Raw genomic sequence first — 26,134 nt, forward strand, 5'->3', positions numbered from 1 at the left:
TGTGCCCAAGGGTTAAAAAAGAAGAAAAAAGATCGTATAACCCGCAGCAGCAGATAAGCCGCAGGGAGCAATTTTCCTGTGGCCCTCTGTTCAGAAGCGCCTTCTGACCTGCCCGACGCCAGGATCGACCAAACGACAATCAAATTGCTCAACCTGGATGAAATACGTCCCCACGATCTAAAATAGAATATATGTCATTCATTTCTTATTACAACCTACACTTGAGTCGCTACAAGTGAAAACGACCGAGCAGTATCAGTAAATATACAGTATGTTTATATAAAAAAACTATACAATTGGAATGTGCACGAGCACGTTGTAACGTCAGATACCTGTCCACGGGGAAGTTGACGAACATAAATCACTACGCTCTTTAGTCTCCTTGTTGTAGTTTCGGGTTGACGCTTAGACATGGCGCAGGGATATCGCTACAAGTTCTGCTTCTTGTTGTTTCTTATTGCCATGATTCATTCAGCCACTGGTTAGTACTTTAACCAAGTATCTTTCAGATTATTGTACATCTTTATGTATAATACCCGAGCACTGCTGAACTGGTTTTAGATTAACCTTTCAGATTATTGTACATCTTTCTGTATAATATCCGAGCACTGCTGCACTGGTTTCAGATTAACCTTTCAGATTATTGTACATCTTTCTGTATAATATCCGAGCACTGCTAAACTGGTTTCAGATTAACCTTTCAGATTATTGTACATCTTTCTGTATAATAACCGAGCACTGCTGCACTGGTTTCAGAATAACCTTTCAGATTATTGTACATCTTTCTGTATAATAACCGAGCACTGCTGCACTGGTTTCAGATTAACCTTTCAGATTATTGTACATCTTTCTGTGTAATACCCGAGCACTGCTGCACTGGTTTCAGATTATTGTACATCTTTCTGTATAATACCCGAGCACTGCTGCACTGCTTTCAGATTAACCTTTCAGATTATTGTACATCTTTCTGTATAAAGTAAAGTTTGTTTTATTTAACGACGCCACTAGAGCACATTGATATTTTATCTTATCAACGACTATTGGACGTCAAATATATGGTCATTCTGACACTGTTTTTTTTATAGAGGAAACCCGCTGTCGCCAAATAGGCTACTCTTTTACGACAGGCAGCAAGGGATCATTTATTTGCGTTTCCCACAGGCAGGATATCACAAACCATGGCCTTTGTTGAACCAGTTATGGATCACTGATCGGTGCAAATTGTTTACACCTACCCATTGAGTCTTGCGGAACACTCACTCAGGGTTTGGAGTCGGTATCTGGATTATTGTACATCTTTCTGTATAATACCCGAGCACTGCTGAACTGTTTTCAGATTAACCTTTCAGATTATTGTACATCTTTCTGTATAATATCCGAGCACTGCTGCACTGGTTTCAGATTAACCTTTCAGATTATTGTACATCTTTCTGTATAATACCCGAGCACTGCTGAACTGGTTTCCCCAAGGCTTCTCTTTAAATACTGCCCGATATGTCGTTCTTTTTGGCTACTCGATCTATCTGCGACTAAAACAACAACAAATCACCAAAAATAACAAACAATACACAACAAATCCACCCCCTTCAGATTTAATTTTAAACTAACTTACTATAATATATTATTATTCGTTTTGGTATTAATGTTCGTTTACCTTTTATTATTATTATTATTATTATTATTATTAATGTTATTATTATTATTATTCCTACTACTATTACTACTACTACTACTACTACTACTACTACTACTACTACTACTACTACTACTACTATTATTTATTTTCTTGTTACTATTATTAATATTATTATTAATATAATAAATATTTAAGTGAAAGTAAAAATCGCTGAATGTTTCTTTGTCCACCATTCCCCCTATCTTGGAGACATTTCCAAGGCAAGCATATGTATGTATATATCCACTTCTGTGTTATGTAACGAAGATGGCGGACTCCATTAGGGTTGTATTAGAGGAAATATTTGGCACAATGTATATATGACACTCTACTGAACCGGAGCGTAAAAATATCCTTGCAGAATATTATTAATGCGGCATCAGGTAAGTACAAAGAAAGAAAGAGGGGGGTGGGGGGGGGGGGGGGGGTAGGGGGCTTTTACCGCAACACACATGGCATTTGGAGGAAAACCCAAGGTCTCGGACTTACAATGCTACATATAGGTAGTACTAAACCAAATAACTTCCGGCTGGGTCATAGTTCGAGGTGCACCGAACTTTTGATAGATAAGTTAACACCACAAGTCCTGTGATTGGTGATAAATGTGAGTGTGTTGGTTGTAAAAGAAATTAGTTTCACCAGTAGGGCAAAAATGTATACAATTTTATTTCATCTAGTACCACTGTGTCATGTATGGAGTACCTGTAAAAATAAATACTCAAATGTTGTGCGGAATTAGGGTATCTCTGAAATGAGCAGTTTAACCCCCACTTGTTTCTGATTCACTTTAAGGGTGAGGGGTGGTAGTATTTATATCGATTGATATGCTGCAGGTAGGAGTTTTAGCCACATGTGTTACTATTATCGTCTATGTGATTTGATTTGGTAGTATGTACCCTATAATGATGACCCAGCTGTACAGTTAGGGATGCGGAAGGCTGTTGGACTATCACTTCTGCCTATTGTACATGTGTAATAATCTGGAGGGATTTCAATCATGGATGAACAGATATATACAGCTTCGCCATCCAACTGTTTATAGATTTATAGAACTGATGAAGGGTATAGAAACAGCAGAACGTGCCAAGTTGAGATGGATAAACTCTGGCGCTGCCCAACCACCTCGAAAGAGGGTCTATAAAGAGACTGAATACGCAACTCACATTTGGACAGAACACACGAAATCAGTTCGTGTATACAGTTAGACATCTCTTAAAATTGGAATAAAAATATTAATACGAGTTAACGTGTTCTTGAATTCAGGTGGACCTGTGTTAAAATGATATATGTAATGTGTAGTAAATTTATTTGACTTTATATTCTGTGTTCTGTATTTAGTTGTATCAAACTGTTCTATTATTTACTGCAAACATTATCTTAGGTAAAAGGCAGGTCATTAGTAATGTGCTCAACCATAACTTGTGTTGTTTTAAGGCGTCCGGGTTATGGGACGTCTGCCTTTTGTGAAGACACCATTTTAGTTAGTGTAGCAGATATCATGCGGTACGCTAGGCACTAGAGGGTTAAAACAGACAGCAGATACACAAGATGCCTTTTATAACAGGTTTGACAGGATATGTCATTTCATTAAAATGACAGTCCCTATGTTTTAAACATTATGACGTATTTTTCACTATTAAAACCCTTTTTGATAATTTAAATTAGAAGTACTTACATTTTATTATTTGGAATATTAATTTTCTTAAACCTGAAGTTGTTATCAACATTCAGCTATTTGTGATGCCTCAAAATGCATTTTTCATATTTCTAAAAACGTCTGAGAAGCCATGGTTATCGAGACAAGCTCTAATTATTTTTAGACGATATTTCCCGTTTAAACCTCACAAACTTTAGCTTCCCTCTGTTATAACCTTATCCAGATGTGTTACAGGTTTGTAGAATAACTTACTATCCATTTTCAATCGCTGAAACTACGGTCTGCGCCTGTAACTTTATTGTTCATTAATTTTTAGGTCAATTTAACTTAACTGCATCTGGACCATATGGAATTGTTGGTTCACCTTTCACATTCACCTGTAGGACTGATTTTCTTCCCGAGGTTACCTGGTTTGTGAATAATACCGAGTACACGATGCATGGATCTGGTAGAGGTGAATGCTATCCTATGTCGCCTCTTCCGACATTCTACACTTTCAACTGTACGTACGACATCTTCACGCTAACAATCAACTCTGTGAACATCAGTCAGCATCGAACAGTTTGGCGATGTGGAGAAATGTTTGGACCACCAGAGAGCAACACAATAGTGCTGGAAGTTCGAGGTAATAATTGTGGTTTGAAATTGTTTAATGTGTTTGGCACATCCTTTCAAAAACCTCATCGCATGGCAATATCAAACCATGTATAGATCTAAAAGTATACAATAATATTTTTAAGGAAGTGGCGGGACGTAGGCAAGTGGTAAAGCTCTCGCCGATGTCTTTCTAGGATCGATCCCCGTCGGTGGAACTATTTCTCGTTCCAGTCAGTGCACCACGACTGGTATATCAAATGCCGTGGTATGTGCTATCCTGTCTGTGGGATGGTGTATATAAAAGATATCTTGCTACTAATGGAAACATGTAGCGGGTTTCCTCTCTAAGACCATATGTCAAAATTACCAAATGTTTGACATCCAATAGCTGATGATTATAAATCAATGTGCTCTAGTGGTGTCGTTAAACAAAACACACTTTAAAGTTTTTGTTTAAGGAAATGCAAATTTCGATAATACGAACCTTTGTTTCTTTGTCAGCTGTCTGCAAATAATTATTTTAAAAACCCTGAATGCGTTGAATGTGTACGCATAAAACAGTGACGTCACTAGTTAATGCGTATCAAAGCCCTCTCAAGATTCGCCCCCTAAAACACTGTTTTTTCCTACTAGTAAATGAAATTTTTTGGTTGCATTTTTTAATAAGCATGTACGTTCGGGCTACCATTTTTGCGAGGTGGCAGGCTGCTTTTTGCACGAATTAAACGAAAATGCCCGAATCAGGATAACAACATTTATTCATTAACATTAACATTAACATTAACATTACCGCTGAACAGCTATATAGGGCTGCAAACGAATCACTACGCATTTTTACATGGATTACAACTCATTTTGTGGGTTCAATGATGAAAATACATGGTAAAAAGGTCTTAAGTTAGACAATTTTCCCCGAATATTTGTATACTTTTATCCCCGACTATTAGGTTTTGCTCCAGCACCAGAGGGGAAGTCCCCCCCCCCCCCCGTCTCGTACGCTTACGAACATGTAGCTGAAGGTATGAAGTTTATGTTCAAAAGCAAACAACTAATAAATATTTTTGTCGTGAACCGCCAGTAATACAACTTTGACGTAGCTCATTTAAGGCACTAATCGGTTAATAAACATTTACAGGTGGCCCAGGTTCATCACTTCATGTGAACACCTCCTCCTCAGTATCTGTCAATGAAAGGGATGACGTAGTTGTGTCATGCGCAGCAGACTGTTTCCTCCGATGTGACTACACGTGGATGTTCAATGACAAGACAATACGCAACTCAAGCATTCTCTCTGTATCCAGAATTAACAGATCAGAGATTGGAACCTACACGTGTACCGCTGTCAACCCAGATACACAACAAGCAGCAAATACAACAGTTCACGTTTACGTACAGCGTATGTACTGATTAATTTATGTTTATTGACAAAACAAACTGAACAGTTTTATAAATGTAGCCGGATAAGAGGAGGATGAGAGGAAAAATCGTAATATGTAAAAGTGCATATAAAAGTTTCCTTCCTTCCTGCCTGTGTGACACCAGCGGATTCCAAATCCTCTAATTTTCTCTGTGTCCCTGTCTCTCTCTCTCTCTCTGTGTCTCTCTGCATTTCTCTCTATCTCTAGCTCTTTCTCTCACTCTCTCCCAATCATTTACTATCTCTTTCTTTCTTCCATTCCACTTGTAGTATTCTCCAGAGTACCTGTTACATCTTGCTTTTTAGGGTGGACATGCTGAGATAATTATCTTCTCTTTTCAGTCAATATAAGGCTCACATTCTAATTGGATATGTCACTACACGTGAAGGAGGTAGAAAACTAATATTTTAAAATAATTTTGTTCAATACGGTCATTACTCTTAATGTTTAACCATTACAACCAAAGTAATGTTTTAAAACATACAGGCATTATTAATTTAAGTTTCTTTGTTTGAAATAATTTTGTTCAATGAGTTCATTTCTCTATTTGTAACATTTAGGCATTACAACCAAAGTAATCTTTTCAAATACATAGGCTTGATTAATTTGTTTCTTTGTTTGGAATCATTTTGTTCAATGAGCTCATTTCTCTTGACTTTAGGTGTGGCCCATTTGACGACATCTGGACCGTACGGAATTGTTGGTTCTCCGTTCACATTCACGTGTAGGACTCCAACTCCTGAGATTACGTGGTTTGAGAATAATACCGAGTACATGATGTATTCCAATGGAAGAGGTGAATGTGATATTGATATTTTGCCACACATTCCAAGAAACTACAATGTCAGCTGTTCATATGGACTCTTTACCCTAACAATCAACTCTGTGAACATCCACCAGCACAGAACAGCATGGCGATGTAGAGGGTTTCCTTGGGAATCAACGAGCAACACAATAGTGCTAGAAGTTCGAGGTAATAAACACAATAAATTTCACATTTATAACCAAACTAGCTACATGCAAATGGCCCTTCCCAGCTTCCACGAACATTGTTTATTGTAAATAGCACAACCCCCGCTCCCCCTACCCCCCCCCAAACAACACCCCCCCCCAAACAACACCCCCCCCCCCCCCCCCACACACACACACACACAAATACACACCCTATTTTTTGGTGCAATTTAGAAAACAATAAATAACTTGTTGTAAATACCATATTCGTCAGTATCATATATTCGGAATAAAAATAATGTATTATGTTCGCCAGAGGCTCACATAATACAATTTTTATTCCTAATATATGATATTGACGATACCGAAAAACACTCTAGTAATAACCTCTATATATATCCTCGAGTAACCGTGAACCGGCCTATTGAAGGGAAATGAGTTTTGCACACGCGCATTGTAGATCGATTTGATGAAATAATGTTTTACCATGTTCACTTTATTGTCAAAATCAACCAGCAAATGTTAATATCCATGCCATTTTCTGTTGTGAAGAGATTAAATACATGTCGTAGTCTAATGTTGACATTCTTCAACTACTCCCGTAAACCGGTCTATGGTGTTTTTTGCAAGAGTGACGCGTGTCACGTGACGTCACCAAAAACTCTTATGCAGTGAATTTGAGAAGCAGACGCGACTTTGACAACAACATCGGTGTGAAACTGTTGTTTGTTTAGGTTTGCTTGTTATTACACGCTATTTAATATAGTGCGCACAGTGCAAAATGGCGGTCGTGTATACATTTCCCCATGTAAAAAAATATTCTGAATGTCTACTTGTCTTTTCCTCATTTGTGCACTTTGTTTTGGGGAAGGTTTTCTTAATTCAATAGAAGTATTTTGATGTCAGGATTCAGTCGTTTCCTTAAAAGGTAGTCAAACGTAAATAGACCGGTTTATGGGGTAGCAAAGTTATATCCTACTAGCTACATTACAAAATCGCTCATTTGACCTCTAGGTCATCGTACAATGTGGCTGAAATGACATAAATAATAGCTTTCCCCCTTAATTTGTATGGTCTGCTGGATAAAGATAATACAAATTAATGACGTCAGTTATCTGTTTTATCCTGTTCAGACCGAATGAGAAATCTCCATTCTTACCTTCACAGGATAAACAAGGAAAGAAATAAATGTTTTATTTAACGACGCACTCAACACGGTTATATGGCGTCAGACATATGGTTAAGGACCACACAGATTTTGAAAGGAAATCCGTTGTCGCCACTACATGGGCTACTCTTTCCGATTAGCAGCAAGGGATCTTTTATTTGCGCTTCCCACAGGCAAGATAGCACAGTTATGGATCACTGGTCGGTGCAAGCGGTTTACACCTACCCATTGAGCCTTGCAGAGCACTCACTGAGGGTTTGGAGTCGGTATCTGGATTAAAAATCCCATGCCTCGACTGGGATCCGAACCCAGTACCTACCAGCCTGTAGACCGATGGCCTAACCACGACGCCACCGAGGCCGGTTTCACAGGATAAAGCAGATATCCGATGTCATTAACTAGCTGGGGCGGGATGTAGCTCAGTGGTACAGCGCTCGCTTGATGTGCGGCAGGTCTGGGATCGATCCCCGTTAGTGGGCCCATTGCACTATTTCTCGTTCCAGCCAGTACACCACGACTGATATAACAAAGGCCGTTGTACCGGTATGTGCTATCCTGCCTGTGAGATTGTGCACATACAAGATCCCTTGCTGCTAATCAAAAAGACTAGCCATTGAAGTGGCGACAGCGGGTTTCCTCTCTCAATATATGTGTGGTCCTTAACCATATGTCCGACGCCATATAACCGTAAATAAAATGTGTTGAGTGCGTCGTAAAATAAACCATTTCCTTTCCTTTCGTTAACTAGTTATTCTCGATGTATATGTAGCTGTATATTTTATATGTCGATATATATTTCTAGACGGTCCTGGTTCAACAGTACGAGTGAACACACCGTCTGCATTAATTCCCGAAGAAGGAAGTGACGTAGCAGTGTCATGCGCAGCAGACTGTTTCCTCCGATGTGTCTTCACGTGGACGTTCAACAACAAAACAATAAGCAACTCAAGCATTCTTTCTCTACCCGGAATTAACAGAACACAGAATGGAACTTACTCGTGCACCGCTGTCAACCCAGATACACGGCAATCGGTAAACACATCAGTACACGTGGATGTGCTGTGTGAGTATTAAAGGGATAGATCCCAGTTTCAGCCCATGAAAATGCAACTAAGTTTATTTAATCTACAAACCTGTAACGCATTTGGATAAAGTTACAATTGAGTGAAACATGAGTTTGTAACTTTGAAATGGTAAAATACTCCCTAAAAATAGACTAAAACTCGACTCCATAACTGTTACTTCTCAGACGCAAGGGCGTTTTTAAAAATATGAGAAATGCATTTTGTGATATTAAAAACACCAGGATCACCAAAAACACTTCGAATGTACGGAAATGGATAATATAAACAATAAAATCTTAGTAAAGTATGATTTCAGTTATCAAAAACGGCTCTACTAGTAAAAAATATGCCTTAGTGTTTAAAAACTAGGGTGTGTCCCTTTAATTAACTTTGTTTTAGTACATACACAGAATGAAACATTAATTTAAATGCAAACTAAAAACGTGTTATTTTGTTTTCTTTCCTGTTTTTTTATTATTTTCATTTCATTTCAACTTGTTTTCGTGATTATATTAAATTAAGGTTCAAGCACGCTGTCCTGGACACATACCTCAGCTATCTGGGCTGTCTGTCCAGGACAGTGGGTTAGTTGTTAGTTTGTTGGTGGTTAGTGAGAGAGAAGAGGATGTAGTGGTCTCACACCTACACTGAGTTACTAAAACCCGCTCTGGGTGGGAGCCGGTACCGGGCTGCGAACCCAGTACCTACCAGTCTTATGTCCGATAGCTTAACCACGACACCACCGAGACCGGTAATTAGAATATCTTTCTGGGTATTTTTATTTTGGGAAATAATTCGCTGTAAGCTTAAAAAAAGGTTGGATGAAAACCTTTACTGGGGTAAGTGGTATCGATATAATACAAGTAAAAGTAGGACAACGTTCGTCTGAGGTATAATAGGTGCTAGGATCAAACCGTCTCGGCAGATACATTTCCCAAGTTCAGAGAGCACTACTATTACTCATTATTAATTATTTTATTATTATTATTATTATTATTATTATTATTTTATTTATTTATTTATTTACTTATTTTATTTTTATTTTATTTTATTTTATTTTATTTATTTATTTTTTTGGGGGGGAGGGAGTGATTGGGGTTATTTATCGGCCCCTATAGTATACATTATAACGACTACATCAAATTGCAAATTTAACCATCACTAAGATATATAGTGGACATTTCATGTTTTTTGTCAAATATGATTTATATCTCATGGAGTGAAGTTTGCAATCATACCTCACGAGTCGCGCTTGCGCAACGAGTGTGATATGATTGCAAACTTCACTCGATGAGATATAAATCATATTTGACAAAACCCATGAAATGTTCTATTTATTATATAACTTTTGGCAATTTACCTTTATTTTTAATATGCCAGCAGCAAAATAGTTCCGGCTTTCTTACCGTGAAGTTAACACTTTCTACAGTGACGATAACACATTTTAGAGTGAAATGGTGAAATTTTCACTCTGAAATGTGTTATCGTCACTGAGTGACTGATAACACCTTTATTTCACTGATATTTTAAGATATATCACTAAATGTTATATAATAAATATGTATAATAAACGGGTCTTGAGAACACGTTAAATGTTTTATCTTGCATACGTTTTCTGCTATTCAGCTTTAAAAAACTGAACTCTTTTCTTTTTATGAATGACCCAAAATATCGTAGTAGTTAATGTATGTTTAATGAATGGTAAGCAATATTTCTAACAAACATTTCAGTTTGACAGCAAACGCTAGAAATGAAACAGTTCTAAACCGCTTGTTCTGATATAAAGTTTACTCTTAATGCAATGTAAATTTAAAGTAATAATTTTTTATTTTAATTTTTACATATCTAATTTAATATTGGTCCTGCTAATATAGTTGGCACTAATTTCTTAATGTAAATAGCTGTTCAATGCTTTGGGGTGTAAAGCAAACGCTGTTTGTGGCATTGGTTACCAGAAAGCATATTGAGTGTTTGGACAGATAATTGCGTCTTGCTACCTGTCAAGTTCAAATATTGGAAACCCAAATTACTACATCAAAAACTGCTTTACGGTTACATTTTCAGACCAACCTGTTATTAAGTTGTTGCAGTTAAAGAAACCCGACACTAAAGCTGTTGTTGACGAAGTAAGACCCATCACACTGATATGCGTTGTCGACAGCAACCCAACATCTAGCATGAAGTTGTTCAGGGACAGACAACTCATACGACAGATGACGAATGTGACGAGTCTGGAATACACCTGGCGCGAAGCTGTGTGCCAAACCTCGGGGACGTACTCGTGTGAAGCAGAAAACAGCGTGAAGTCACCGGCCAAGCACACCTTGGAACTGGCTGTGGAATGTATGATACAGTTGTATAATATAATATAATATGATATGATATGATATGATATGATATCAGAGCTCGATTTTAAGCATTTGTTACCTACGGCAATTTTGAAATGTTTTCGCCATAGCAAAATGCTTACCGACGGCAATTTTGAGCCCGCCTACGGCAAATTGAAACCAATAACTTTGGCAACAAACATAAAAATCAAGAAACGTCCCTTCAACGGACGTCAATAATTTTTATCCATCGCCCCCCCCCCCCCACACACACACAATCCCGCCATCGGTTAATCATGTGACCTACGGCGTGTGATATTGCAACTACGGCAGTTGTCGTCGGTAGCGTCGTGAAGTTCGATCCCTGTGATATAATAGAGAACATTGCGTTTTAAAGGGACAATCTCAAAGCTGCACCATGACCTAACATATTTATGCATTTTGCTTGTGAAACATAAATATCATACTTTCATATATATATATATATATATATATATATATATATATATATATATATATATATATATATATATATATATATATATATGCCCACTATATGCTTATATCCCTCCAAAAGTTATATCTAAGTACATTAATTTACTACTATATTATTTATATTTATTTTAATTTGAAATTCATTAAGGGTGACCGACATGTTAACATGTCACGTCACAGTTTGAATTTGAATAGCATATTGATAACATCAAAGAACTGGCTGTTATTTTATGAATATTGATGAATATTTTGTAATGTACTTTATATTTTTTTGCCAATGATTCTCGAGGAAACCATAGTTTACGCCGAGAAGCAGCACACTACAATTCTGATATTCTAGTTAATTATGCTAAGCTTATATGTGATTAATTAATTTGTAGTTATTTATCACAAATATATGTACAAATAACTAAATATAGTTTGGACAATGTAGTATGGTGAATAATCGCACTTTTCGGTGTTTAGAGGTGTGGATGGGTATGTATAAAAAACCCTCAAACTAATCTGTTTTGGAAGGGAAAAAGGACGTTCGTTTAATATCTCAATACATTTTAAACCATAGCTATTAACTGTGGTCTCTGATATAATATGGTTATTTCCATTATTGATAGATAAAGAAAGAAAGAAAGAAAGAAAACCCGCTCTTGTGTATTAAGCAGCAAAGGATCTTATATATGCACTTTCCTATAGACAGAACAGTACATACCACGTCCCTTGATATACCACTCGTGGGACACTGATTGGGACGGGAAACCCCGAGTCCATTAAAGACAGTCGAACCTACGACCTATCGCATCTCAGACGGGTGCTCTACCACTGAACCACACCCTGCCCTGAATTGGAGGGCAGTGCAGGAAGGATTCTGAACCCTGAACGCGAAGAAATGCTTATAGAGTAAAACTAATTTATTATCTCTATTTGTAATGTGTTAGATCTTATGTCATTTGTAAACTGCCTCTCTAAAAATTATGGAATTGGTCACAATATTATAACAGAAGTACATATTCCAGTAATTGTTCACATTTATTCATTTCTTATAGCAATAGTATACTGTTGCGGATTGGATTCAATAAATTATTAACATGGTGATCAAAAGTGCGGTTTGCTCAAACCCTTAACTCCGACGTGTGTCCGAAATCCCTCCCCATCCCCCTCCCCCCAAAAACAACAACAACAACAACCCCAACAACAAAAACAAAACAAACAAACAAACAGAAAACTAACAACAACTCCAAAACAACGAAAGTTTGCTATGCATATAAAATGTCTAACCAACCAGTGTACATACACATCTTGTGTGTTTGTAGGTTTTCCAGGTAAAAAAGACGGTCGGTTCGCGGCAGGTTTTGGGGGAGGGATTGGAACAGCAGTTGCCCTGCTCCTGCTATGTGGAGCAGTCGTCCTTTTGTACTTACGGTTGAAGAAATGTAAATAGAGCATTACTTTATTTTAATTCTGAATATTTATACCAGGTAGAGAAAATATTTATAGGTATGTGTGTGCGTGTGCGTGTGCGTGTTTCTGTGTCTCTGTGTGTCTGTATGTGTCTATGTGTACTTGTGTGTGTATGCAAGTGCGAGTGTGTATGTGTGTGTGTGTGTGTGCGCGTGTGTGGGTATGTGTGTTTGTGTGTGTCTGTGTATGTGTGCAATGTTAAATGGAGATGTTCAGTATTTTTTTTATTGGATTTCAGCTCGAAAACAGAAACAGGAGAAAAACTCGAGGTATGATTACTTGTCAATCTGTATACACACACGTACGTACACGCACATACAATCATTGTTTTGATGTAGATATATGGTCCTATATAATAATTTTCACTAAAAAACTGCTACGTTTATCTTGAGCCAGTTGGTTTGGTCTTTTCAACACGAGAAACCGATGGTCAGAACAGAAATACTATTTCGTTATTCAGAAAATATTGATGTTCTAATTCTCTTGGCGAAACAAATCGCTCACTATTGTTTCTGTGTGGACGTTGCAATACGACATGTACAACATTCTCACTCACCAAACCCCAACATCTTCTGTACGAATCAGATTTAATTTTAAAATTCGTATTTCTTAGATTGAGTTTGATACTAAATTCCAGTGTTGCACAGTGATTATGACAACATGATTTATCAGATATGTCTGGTACAAATCCATTTGGAATTTCAAAACAAATCGTTCACTATTCTTTCTGTATATGGAAGTTGCAATAGAACGCGACACAATGATCCGTGACTTTTGTGTCTATAATTCCTGTACAACATTCTCACCCGTCAAATCCTTAGCTATACTGTACGGAAAGAAAAAAAGAAATGCTTTATTTAACGACGCACTCAACACATTTTATTTACGGTTATATGGTGCCAGACATATGGTTAAGGACCACACAGATGAGAGAGGAAACCCGCTGTCGCCACTTCATGGGCTACTCTTTTCGATTAGCAACAAGGTATCTTTTATATGCACCATCCCACAGACAGGGTATTACATACCACGTCGTGGTGCACTGGCTGGAACGAGAAATAGCCCAACGGGCCCACCGACGGGGTTCGATCCCAGACTGACCGCGCGTCGAGCGAGCGCTTTACCACTGGGCTACGTCCCGCCCCTCTACTGTACGGATTCATTTTTAATTTCAAAAATCTTTACAAAGAATTTTGTTTAACGACACTACTAGAGCAAATTAATTTTTATATCATTGGCTATTGGATGTAAAGTATTTGGTAATTTTGACATTTAGTCGTATAGTGGAAACCCGCTACATTTTTGCAATAGCAGCAAGGGATCTTTATATGCACCATCCCACAGACATGATAGCATATACCACGGACTTTGATATACCAGTCGTGGTGCACTGGATATGACTGGTGCAAAGCCATTGGGGTTAACACATTAAGTTTAAAATGCTAGTGATAGCTAGCTTTGTTAACCACAAGCAATCTACAACAACACCGTTAGAACTCATTGGTTTATTAATCATCGGCTTTTCGATGTCAAACATCTGGTAATTCTGATATAGTCTTAAAGAGGAAACCCGCTAAATGTTTCTGTTTGTACCAAGTGATCTTTATATGCATCATCCCAAAAACAAGTTAGCACATACCAGTCTTTGATACACCAGTCGTGGTGCACAGGCTGGAACGAGAAGTACGCCAATGGGCCCACAGACAGGGATCGATCCTAGACCGACCGTGCACCAAGCGAGCTCTTTACCACAGGGCTACTTCCCGCCCCAATGATATTGCAGAACACGTTAGTTTGTCTTCGTTGCTGCGTTTCACAACTTTGAATGTTTCTGCGTGATTTGTGTTTTACTTTTGTGATTTCAGCAGAAACACGGAACAGCAGCTATACAGTAATGCAGCTTTTGGTGAGTATAGGATTGGATGGGTCAATTACTAATTACCCTGATAATGTATTCAGTACAACAGTAATAAACGTATCAAAGAACATATGTTATGGTTTGTAAGGATATATTTCATCTTTACGGTTTTTACCGTTGACACTTGTCTAAAAAGTAGAACAATAAAAGCTTTATTATCCACATGGTTCAAGATAGTCAGGTTAATATAACCAGTATGACCCATATGTGTCATAATGAGTTCACGTGCATAGCGAATGACGTCATTTTGGGAAGCGACGTCATAACTTAATGCGGCTTGTTCAATCTAAACGCTTATAAAAATGATGCGTGTGAGTCGTAATGATTTTACGAAACAATTCAAAAATCCTGACACTCGTTTCGTAAAATCAGTACGACACACAGGCTCGTTTACCAATCTCTATGTACCGGCCTCGGTGGCGTCGTGGTAGGCCATAGGTCTACAGGCTGGTAGGTACTGGATTCGGATCCCAGTCGAGACATGGCGAGTGCTCCGCAAGGCTCAATGGGTAGGTGTAAACCACTTGCACCGACTAGTGATCCATAACTGGTTCAACAAAGGCCATGGTTTGTGCTATCCTGCCTATGGGAAGCGCAAATTAAAGATCCCTTGCTGCTAATCGGAAGAGTAGCCCATGTAGTGGCGACAGCGGATTTCCTCTCAAAATCTGTGTGGTCCTTAACCATATGGCTGACGCCATATAACCGTAAATAAAATGTGTTGAGTGCGTCGTTAAATAAAACATTTCTTTCTTTCTTTCGTTCTTTCTTTAATCTCTATGTATTACACCTCCAATATTTTGAGTATACTACGTCAAACACCGGTCTTCATGTTTGTAGTCTCAAATGTATGGACGTCTGCATCATAACAACACATTTAATTGATAATTACTGCAAATCCTTGTTATTGTTTGTATACAGTTTGACTACGATGATGCTACTTTAATTTGAAGGCTTATTGTGTTATTATCGTTCCTATAGGTAATCAAGACGAGGCTGCTAGACCGGAAGCTCACGTTGCACCGGAAGCTGATACTACTGTATACTCATCGCTTGGCGCTACAGGTTCTGAGGCCCCCTATGAAGGTCTTACATTTGATAACAGAACACAAGAAGTGACGTATGAAAACGTACAGAAGTGAACGCTGTTGATTGGTTCCTTTCATCAGACTTGAACTCCGTTCACTTGGTGAACTGCGACAGAACAGAACTTTATTTCTTCAAGGTCGTTACACAACGGCATATGGAGAATATGCAATAACAATATTTGGCAGTGACAACATGGGTTTTTACAGGAGATACATATATATGTATACAGTACAATACATATATTTAATAAATTCACACACACACACACACACACACACACACACACACACACACACACACACACACACACACATATATATATATATATATATATCTATTTACATACACACACATACATATTCGTAAACAAATAGATAATGGCAATAATGGATAATGTATATATTATCAGTTGTAGGCTGCTGTAGTTTTAGGGTTTATGGAATTTGTCAATAATTTCTTTTATTAATTTGCATAGTTTCTTAAGGGCACTTATTTTATTATTAGTCATCAAACGCTTATATTTCAGCATACTGGGTTTAATATAATAGTATGGCTTTAACAATGAGTGACGTGAATTTACGAAAAATGTGCAGGTGAATAAATAGTGAAATTCATCCCCTATGTCATTTGTATTACATAAGGTGCATGTTCTGTATTCCACTGGGGTGTTGTTCCAGCGCCCTGTTTCAATAGGCATATAATGGTTGGAGGTTCTAAATTTGAGTAAAGTAGTCCAGAACTTTTGTGGTAATACGATAAGATATTTCTCTAAACTAAGAATTTCTTTAAATATAGCGTACGTTTTACCTCTTGACGATGTAGAGATATCAGTATTCCATTATTGTAGATATTGATCACTTTGTCTTAGCTTTACGTGGTCAAGAAGCAGCTTTATAGAAGAAAAGTTCTGTATCAAACAAATATCGGTCATACCCAAGTTATTGAATAATCTTCCACATATTCCATCCATTTATAGTTATATCCATTTAGAACTGAGTCGTGTGACATTAATTCGTGCAGCCGAAATGATGATCTCATTCGTTTAAAGGCATATTGTCACAGACCACTGACCTATTTAAAGTCTTACAAAGTATTAACTGAACAAAAATAATTTGATTTGTCCCTAAATAATTGAATTATGGGAATGGTCCATAATTCAAAAACTACAATTGCCGAGAGGGTTGACATGGATTTCACTCCACCATGGTTCAGTTAAGGTGATGCGATAGCTAGCTTTGGTTTCCATCAATTAATCCAATTTTTATTTATTATCCATTTTTAGAGAAATAAGGTCCTTAAATCTGTGACAGTATGCCTTTAACTGATACAATTCGGGCCCAGAAACTTATAATTCTTTGTTGAATAACCAGTTTAAGGGGAAAGTGGGGTACCTTTTTTTATGGGTAGGATATGCTTCAAGAATGAAATATGAACATTTTCGACAATGTCAGTATTTTCATAACCCCATATTTCGCATCCATATAAAAGAATCGGAAGTACAATTGAGTCAAATAGTTTTAGTTTACACTCTACTGAAAGGTTGTTATCTTTAGATTTTGATAGCACAAAGTACATTACTTTTATTGCCTTTTGTTAGAAGTTAAGCCTAAGTATGTATATTCTTTTACGTTTTCAATTTCATGGTTTCCAAGTGTAAATACCTTCTTGTAATCGTTTCTATTACCATTAAAAATGATTATTTTAGTTTTATTTGCATTGACTTTTAGTTTCCATTTGTTACAATACTGGGAAAATACATTTAGTGATTGCTGTACGTCAGAGGCATTAGTTGCGAGAAGCGTGGTACCGTCAGCATGCAATAGGCATAGGAAGTGCAGGGTCAGATCACAAAAGGTTTCCATACCATCTGTTTCGAAGGATACTCCATTACAATTTTGAAATTTTAAAACGTTTTCTAGATCATTTAAATAGAGAGAGAATAGGACTGGCGACAAATTTTCTCCTCGACGGACTCCGATGTTGCAAGGGAACTGTTCTGAGGTTCCATTGATTTTATTCCTTGGTATATTTGATTTATGATTTTAAGGAATTTTCCATTTATGTTATTGTCTAATAGTTTTGGCCACAGGCATGTTCTAGAAATTAAATCAAACGCCTTTTGGAAGTCAACAAAAGCACAGAATAGTTTCTTTTTTCTTTTCTTTAACATTTCTATCAGTGAATGTATATTAAATAGATGGTCTGTAGTGGAATAACCTTGTCGAAAAGCAGTTTGGGCTTCATTGAATATGTCGTTTTCTTCAATACATTTGTTCAATCGGTTATTTAAAATTGTTGTAAATAGTTTCGAAATGCAACATAGTAACTTTATTGGTCTGTAGTTTTCTGGTAATAAGCGACTGCCTTTATTTTTGAAAATGGGTTAAATAACTCCAATTAGCCATTCACTAGGAAAAACGCCGTTTTCCAGGATTATGTTGCATAATTTGACATAGATTGGCAACATCATGTCCGCAGTCGTTTTATCATACTCATTGATGATGTTATCAATTCCTGATGCCTTTCCATTTTTCAACTGTTTTATAGCCTTTATTATTTGTCCTTCTCTCTACATTTATTTTTATTTCATTGTCATCTGTTTCGCCTTTGTTTAAATTTTTGAAAAATATACAAAAATCATCTAAAGGTGTTTTTTTTTTCTTCGTTTCGTCGTTTGAGTAGTTTATAAAAAGCTTTAGGGTTGGTTGTTCTTAGCTGACGAATTTGGTTTTCTATATTAAATTTTTGGACCGACTGTTCTCTCAAACGACACTTTTTGTATGATATATTGGCATTTATTAGTCTTATCTTATTTTCAACTGTTTTATACAAGTTATAAGTTTTTCTGGCTTCATGGTACTTTCCGCGTAGACTTAGACTTAGATACGGTTTTAACGTGATCATATACCTCTATGGTTTCGAGCACGCCTGCCCCGAGTCCGGCCTCCGATAAGATCGGTGGTCTGACTCCGGGCAGGAAAAACCTAACTACTATAAAAATGTTGCAATTTAGAAATTTAACGCCAAAATAATAAATTAAAATATGCCAACATTAATAATTTTTGGCTGCGTCCTTAATACATATCGATGAGGAGGTATAAAAAATATATAATTTACCTATATAATAAAATTATTTAGTCCCCAGAGGTAAGGAGCAAGGGGGGGAGGGGGTGGGGGGTAGGCCCTGCCCACAGAAAAGTTATATTAAATTTAGTATTAATTAATGGAAAAGATTACCAATCGTATTTCGGGCATTGGTGTGACCAGGAGGTGGGGAGGGGGCGAGAAGGGAGGCCGGAACTTTCACTAATCCTAAGGCCAAACCGCCTACGCCCTATGGCACCAAAGAAACCTAACCACCGGCATCACCGCCCCCCCCCCCCCCCCCCCACACACACACACCGTGTCAAACCGCAGCTCGATCCAGTCATGGCAACCAGTTATATCAGTAATAGTATATTTAGTAACGAGTCACTAGGAGAGTGACTCAACTGCAAAAAGTTGTCCGGTACTGTGTCACTAGTAGAGCGACACAGTAACCCCTTGAGGGGGTAGTTCTTGATGTAGTTGGAGGAACATTTTGCATGTCCAGCCCGCCGTGGAGAGAGAAACGCATCCAGAAGAGAAGAACGGCAAACCCGAGGCGCCCCCTCGGTCCGCCCCTAGAACATGAATATTAAGTCACTCAACAGACGCTGTCACTACTTTAATCCATAAAACCGGTGACAGAACACAAGGTATAATTAACCAGGGAACTGCCACGAGCACAGACCAGACACCTGCCCTGTTGAATTACATAGTTGTTTTTATGAAGAATATAAAATATGATTAAAATATGGATAAAAAATATGAAAAACACATTAAAGGAGCGAACATGCTGGTACCTACAAAAATAATTTTTAAAAGATACTATAGCCAAATTAAAAAAGACATACTATGTGTAACGTGCAGCCTCCGGAAGGGGGAGGGGATTACTGCTAGATAAGGCCCCCCCCCCCCCCCCCCACACACACACACCTCAAAACCGAGCTCTACATCTGTGCGACTTTGCGAACAATGTTCGATGACCTTTGGATTTAACAGGCCGCTTGTTCACGCGAGAGCGTGCATGACCTAAGGTCGATTCGGCCGCATCTAAAAATAGACTGTTCAACTTCTCTGACAGCACATACCACATCCTTTGATAAACCAGTCAGTTGACACTAGTTGAGACGAAAAAACAATCAATCATAGAGTGTGTCCACCGAGGAGGTTTGATCCTGCGATGAAAGCACCTCAGTCGAGCGCTCTACCGATCGAGCCAGATCCCGGTCCTGTTACTGCTGGGAGATCAGTTCATATGTTACTGTATTTAATAACCGAACACCTGGTTGGCTGTGCCTGTTACTGCTGGGAGATCAGTTCATGTGTCACTGCATTTAATAACCGAACACCTGGTTGGCTGTGCCTGTTTACACCCTTACGAAGACACGCACACCCAATGGTCCCAACAGCAACATGTGTATTTAATTATATATCACATATTACGTGTGTTGTTAGTGCTGTTATTGTAATCACTGTTGCGAGGTTTCGTCTTTATTTTCGAACTTTCTATTTTGCTGTTTCAGGCACGTAGGATCTGGGGGTGGGATCACTCAAGGACGAATATATTAAGTTGTTTTTTCTTTTGTTTTTGGAGGTGGAGAGGAGGGTGGGGTGGATGTTTAAAACTCTATATAAATAAAGGTAATAATATTAGTCCGGCAGCAGAAAGGCAATGTTTGATCTAACTCATCAATTCTAGAAGAACTTCGCAATTCGTGAAGATATGGTTTTCACACATCACTCGTTGACATAAAACTCGTATTCGAAAACCCCCACGAAATAGCCTCTACATATGGTGCATTACAACAGTATACTTAAATATGGATACATAAACTAATTATGTAATATATGGAATTAACAGTGAAATCAGAAGTAAAGAAAGAAAAATGTTTAGAGGGAAAAATAAAGAAGAAAGGAAAGAATAAAGGAAAGAATGAATGTTATAAGATTTTGAAATATAAAATATAAAACTTTGTATTGTAATAAATACCTCTAGAACAATACATATAATACATCGGTCGACTTTATCTTTCTTTAGACTATAGCAAAATATACAATGTATGTTTAGTGTATTTTGTATACTATAGGTGAACAATAGCAAAATATACAATGTATGTTTAGTGTATTGTGTATACTATAGGTGAACTATAGCAAAATATACAATGTATGTTTAGTGTATTGTGTATACTATAGGTGAACAATAGCAAAATATACAATGTATGTTTAGTGTATTGTGTATACTATAGATGATCTTTTTTAACTTTGCACTCCCCTCTTTAAATAATGTATGTTATCTTTTTGAACTTTTTACCCCTTCCCTAGAAAATAATGTTTCCGCCCCTACGTAGACTATTCATCACATCTAGCGATGCAATTATATAGAAATTTAGAACCGCTCCTATTTGTGAAGGTGGGTGGGTGGTCTGATTTTTGCCTGAATTGAATGAAAAGCTCGAATCTGGCTAACAGCGTTTATTGATACAGCGATAGAAATAACCAAAATGTTTTATTTGTTCACCGGACAAGTACATCAAGAAATCTACTTGTTCAGCAATATTTTCACTTGACCAAATAAATGTTATGTTTTATTCAAGTACAAGGACCGTATTTTTGATTGCTCAAAATTAAACTGCATTGAACATTTTTACTTGTCCATTGGACAACAATTGACGTACATTTTGCTTGTCCGAGCAGATTTTCACTTATCAGGACAAACGGACTACTGCTTATTACGAACACTGATTGATATTAGAATTACTACCAAACAGCTATATAGGTTTCCAAACGAATCACTATACATTTGTACATGGATTACAATTACAAATGTTGTAAAATGATGCAAATACATGGTGAGATTGTTTCAGGTCAGCTCGTTTTGGTCAAATATCTCCATCATTTTGGGCCGAATTCAATGATTTGCTACAGCACTTACGGGAGGAGAGGGTTGTTATGCGCCCCCCCCCCCCCCCCCCCCCCGTCTGGTACGCTTATACCGCCTAGGAAATACAACCCAGTATCTCGGTGACTCGTCTCACTTCTTTGTCACTTTGAAGATTGAGACAACATCTAAACAAAACCTGATTTAGCAGCTAGTATTTAACGAAATCACGTGCTCTAACAAACCACACTTTTACATTCTACTAAGTAACGTTTTGTGTATTGGCGTAGCCCGAGTTTTATAGCACACCTTGTTGAGGCCACGTACACTCTCTAAGAGTTGTGTTATGGGGCGACAGGCAAATATAACAATATTAAAGGTGGTAAGGAAGAAAACAGGAGCGATCTGGGCACTGGCGTAGGGAGGGGTTTCCACGAACCCCCAATATATTTGTTTGAACTATTAAATTTTATAATATACATACATATATACATACATATATACAAAATGTACATACATGCATAGTGTGGGTTGGCCCCCAATATGGGTTGTCCCCCTCTTCAATATAAAATCCTGGCTACGCCAGTGGATCTGGGGGTTGGTGGGTGACATGTTCCCATATCCACCTAGGCTACACCAGTTCTTTTATTTATGTAGCGATCTCGCATGGGTAACTTTTGTTTTTAAGATTTCACCGTCGTTAAGAATGCGCTGGATTGGCACAATTGCTTGTAGGTCAGTTTAGATGAGAACAAATCTGTTTAATTAAGAACATTCAGCAAAATGACCGAAGGTCAGTTACTAGTGGTATGCTGCACACTCGGTTATTAAAGGAACAGTCCTGAGTTTGCTGCTATTTTAAAGATGCTATTGACTAAGAGAGACTTTTTAACGACTGTAATTACATATCAAATATATATATATATATATATATTTTTTTTTTCCCTGCATAAAATAGTGGTTGTATATATTAAACATGGTTTTTTTATCGTCTAGTAATTGTACTAGGTTAAATTTCATTTTATTTACTAAAATATATTTTTTTGATATGTACAAAAGTATTTGAAGATAAATTCCAGTTTGAGCTTCTTACGACCAGAAACACGTTGAATATACAGACACTGATATTCTAACAAGAAAAAATATTTTATGCGTATTTTTAGAATTTAAAAGATTTTATTAGTCGGAAACATCTTACAATGCAGAAAACTCAGGGCAGTTCCTTTAATTTATTATCTACACTAATTACTTAAATTATTAATTAATTAAATCCTAGATTTTGGGTCGGGAGCGTAAGATTATTAGATGGAATCCCAAATGTTCTACATACTAGTACATCATTATTGCGATTCCGGCGGAGAGGCGAGACGTAGCCTACTGGTAAAGTGCTCGCTTGATGTGCGGTCGGTCTAGGATTGAACCCTGTCAGTGGGACCATTAGGCTATTTCTCGTTCCAGGCATGACTGATATATCAAGGGCTGTGATATGTGCTATCCTGTCTGTGGGATGGTGCATATAAAAGACCCCTTGCTACAAACGAAAAAATGTAGCGGGTTTCCTCTCTAAGACCTTGTCAAAATTACTAAATGTTTGATATCTAGTAGCCGATTAATAAATCTATGTGCTCTAGTGGTGTCGTTAAACAAAACAAACTTTAATTTTAACTTTGAACTTTGTATATTGAAGTCTTAAAAAATACAGTGCCTTCATTTCAAACTATATGTACCAGTGGGGCCTATTGTTTTATTTATACGGTAACATTACCTAGTTTAACACATTGGAAACACTAAGCGTTTCTAATTGTCACATAATAATATATATGTAGATACTGTAATTAATGTGTAGACGCTGTTTATATATATATATATATATGGTTACTGATCTTTATAATATAAATAAAACGTTTAATGTTTGAAAATAAACTATTAGAATACAATTGTGCGTATTTTGTCTTTTGAAACTGCTTTTTGTATGAACTTGGTTTATACTGACTGTGATCTTACTGGGTTTCCTCAAATACTATATATATGAATTACCAAATGTTAGACATCCAATAGCCGATGATTAATAAATCAATGCGCTCTAGTAGTGTCGTTAAAAAACAACTTTTTTCCTCAATGTCAGTGTACAATAGACTTGTATAGTAAGGTGAAACGCAGACAAACAGTGGATGGGCGTGCAGACAGTGTTTACCTGTTGTTCCAAGTCGTCTGGTAAATCTGAACGACAAATCCGTTATCCGTAATCAAGACCGTATCTCCAGGGGCGTACCCTCGGGGGGGGGGGGGCATGGGGCATAGGGGGAGGGGTGCTGTTGCCCCCTGAGAATCTCACTTTTTCAGAAAATAGCATACACATCTCATGGTTTAATTTGTATAGTGTTTCATTTGTTTATAAAATGTAGTGCACCCCCCCCCCCCACACACACACACACCACCTAGGATTTTGATCAGGGTACGGACCTGATCTCTGCACAGTACAGAATCAAATGGGCATTTGGCAAGATAGTGGTTGGTTCCATGAATCTATTTGTATCCTGAGTACTCTGCCTTTCGAGATCTAAGCGGACATTTGAAGCGATCGTAACCGTCCAAATGTACGTCTAGCTCGCAAACAGCAGAGTTGCGGACTACTCTATCTACTGTCTCGTCTATAGGAGGACAGCCACTCCCGAGGAGATCATTTACTGGAAAATACATCATTTGGACCGCCACAAAGAGGAGAGCCATTCCCCAGTAAGATCATTTGCTAGACACTACAAAAGTTGGGCTTGTCCGGGATTCGAACACGGGACCTCTTGCACCCTAAGCGAGAATCATAGCTCTAGTCCAACAAGGCAGTTAGCAAACTACATCTATCTAGGTTATCCATGTTCTAATTCGAGACACTACACTGGCGTAGGAAGCGGGAAAGGGTGGGGGGAGGGGAGCAAGGGGGCATATACCCCCCACTTTTCAGATAGTTTGCTTTATATTTGCTTTTTAATAGTGTAAAAGTGTGTAAATATAAAAGTGTGCCCCCACCTCCCTAGGCCACTGCGTGACTAATATACGTCTGAACACGTGGCACTTCAACTGACAAAAGACGGTCACGTTGCGACCGTATCCAACACCCACTCAGTGTCGGTGTGCTAGTGTATTGATTGTCCTACCTTCTCATACAGTTGAACATTATAAAAGTAGATCTCAGTAGATGCTGTTTAATTGGTTGTGTATAAAACATAGCTAGTTATTAGATTTTAACATTTATATAAAAGTCGCTATATTTATTAATAACCCAATAGTAGTATTAGGGCCTGCCGGGCCTCATGACCTACTTTCCGTGACCTTGACCTTGATGACGTCCTCGTCCTACTGGCCCTGACCTACTTAGACTGGCCTTGACCTTGATGACGTCACGGACTACTGTACCGTGTGCAACGTCCTACTGACCCGGCCCTGACCTACTTAGACCGGCCCCTGACCTACTTAGACTACCACGAAAGAGTATAAAAAGGCTAGATACGGTTTCATTGTCATTCGCTCGCCGAAAACGACCAGATATACGTTCGTTTTACTAGAGAACAGACGTGTTTTATGATTCTGACATTCTTGTGGCTTGTTGCACTCTATCTGGAACGAAGAAGATGGCATCGGGATATTCGATCAGTCTTAGTAGCAACAGTAGCGACGAGGACGACGTCTTGGTCTGCAAATGTTCAGAAAGACATACAATCAAATGTGTGACTAGCAAACAAGATGAGAAGAAGAGTACTCATTGTGTGGATCAAGCGGATGCTACACGCAAAATTGGGGATAGAATTGAAGATGGCGAACTCGTGGATGAACCCACAGATCAGACGGATGCTGCCTGTGAAACAGATGCTGTCTGGGATGAGGAAGATTGCTATTCGAGACGTTACGTGTTCTGTCATCGTCCCGAAATGAGACATTTCTATGCCCGGATGCTGACGTATGCTCGGTGGCCCATACAATTACGTCAAAAACCAAAAGAACTTGCCAAGGCCGGTTTCTACTACACGGGAGACCACGATGCCATCACCTGTTACTGTTGCGGACTTCGCGTCTACCGATGGAAGAAAACAGACGACCCAGTGATGGAACATTACAGACTCTCTCCAAGATGTCCTTATGTGAACAACCTGTTCATACATTAAATGTTTTAGACACTTGTGTGCTATGTTTTCATGTTGTATGTTGTGAATAAAACCGTGAATAACAGGTTTTGCTTTCTTATTTATGTCCTGGGTCCATGAGTGTGTCTCTGGACGTGTCCCTATGGTAGTAACACTGGTAAAGGGTAATATTTTGGTAACGATTATTTTTGGGAGCTCGCACGATGAGATTTGTGCTTGGGA

The 26,134-nt window shown here is 38.0% G+C and overlaps 1 protein-coding gene across 4 annotated transcripts; it reads left to right on the forward strand.

Annotated features, from left to right (window-relative positions):
* Nucleotides 1–362: 362 nt before the first annotated feature.
* Nucleotides 363–18,875, forward strand: LOC121392631 (carcinoembryonic antigen-related cell adhesion molecule 5-like). Of its 4 annotated transcripts, XM_041523763.1 has the most exons (10): nucleotides 363–481; nucleotides 3,649–3,957; nucleotides 5,065–5,325; nucleotides 6,009–6,320; nucleotides 8,269–8,529; nucleotides 10,595–10,873; nucleotides 12,660–12,779; nucleotides 13,046–13,076; nucleotides 14,673–14,713; nucleotides 15,707–18,875. In XM_041523763.1, exons 1-10 carry the CDS (start codon nucleotides 412–414, stop codon nucleotides 15,865–15,867), a joined length of 1,845 nt encoding a protein of 614 aa, XP_041379697.1. In that variant the 5' UTR covers nucleotides 363–411; the 3' UTR covers nucleotides 15,868–18,875. The 4 variants fall into 4 exon arrangements, with proteins under 4 accessions (XP_041379697.1, XP_041379698.1, XP_041379699.1 ...); XM_041523764.1 differs by lacking the exon at nucleotides 13,046–13,076; XM_041523765.1 differs by lacking the exon at nucleotides 12,660–12,779.
* The last annotated feature ends 7,259 nt before the right edge of the window (nucleotides 18,876–26,134 follow it).

Source organism: Gigantopelta aegis, unplaced genomic scaffold (assembly GCF_016097555.1).
Source record: "Gigantopelta aegis isolate Gae_Host unplaced genomic scaffold, Gae_host_genome ctg4210_pilon_pilon:::debris, whole genome shotgun sequence".
Classification (NCBI taxonomy): domain Eukaryota; kingdom Metazoa; phylum Mollusca; class Gastropoda; order Neomphalida; family Peltospiridae; genus Gigantopelta; species Gigantopelta aegis.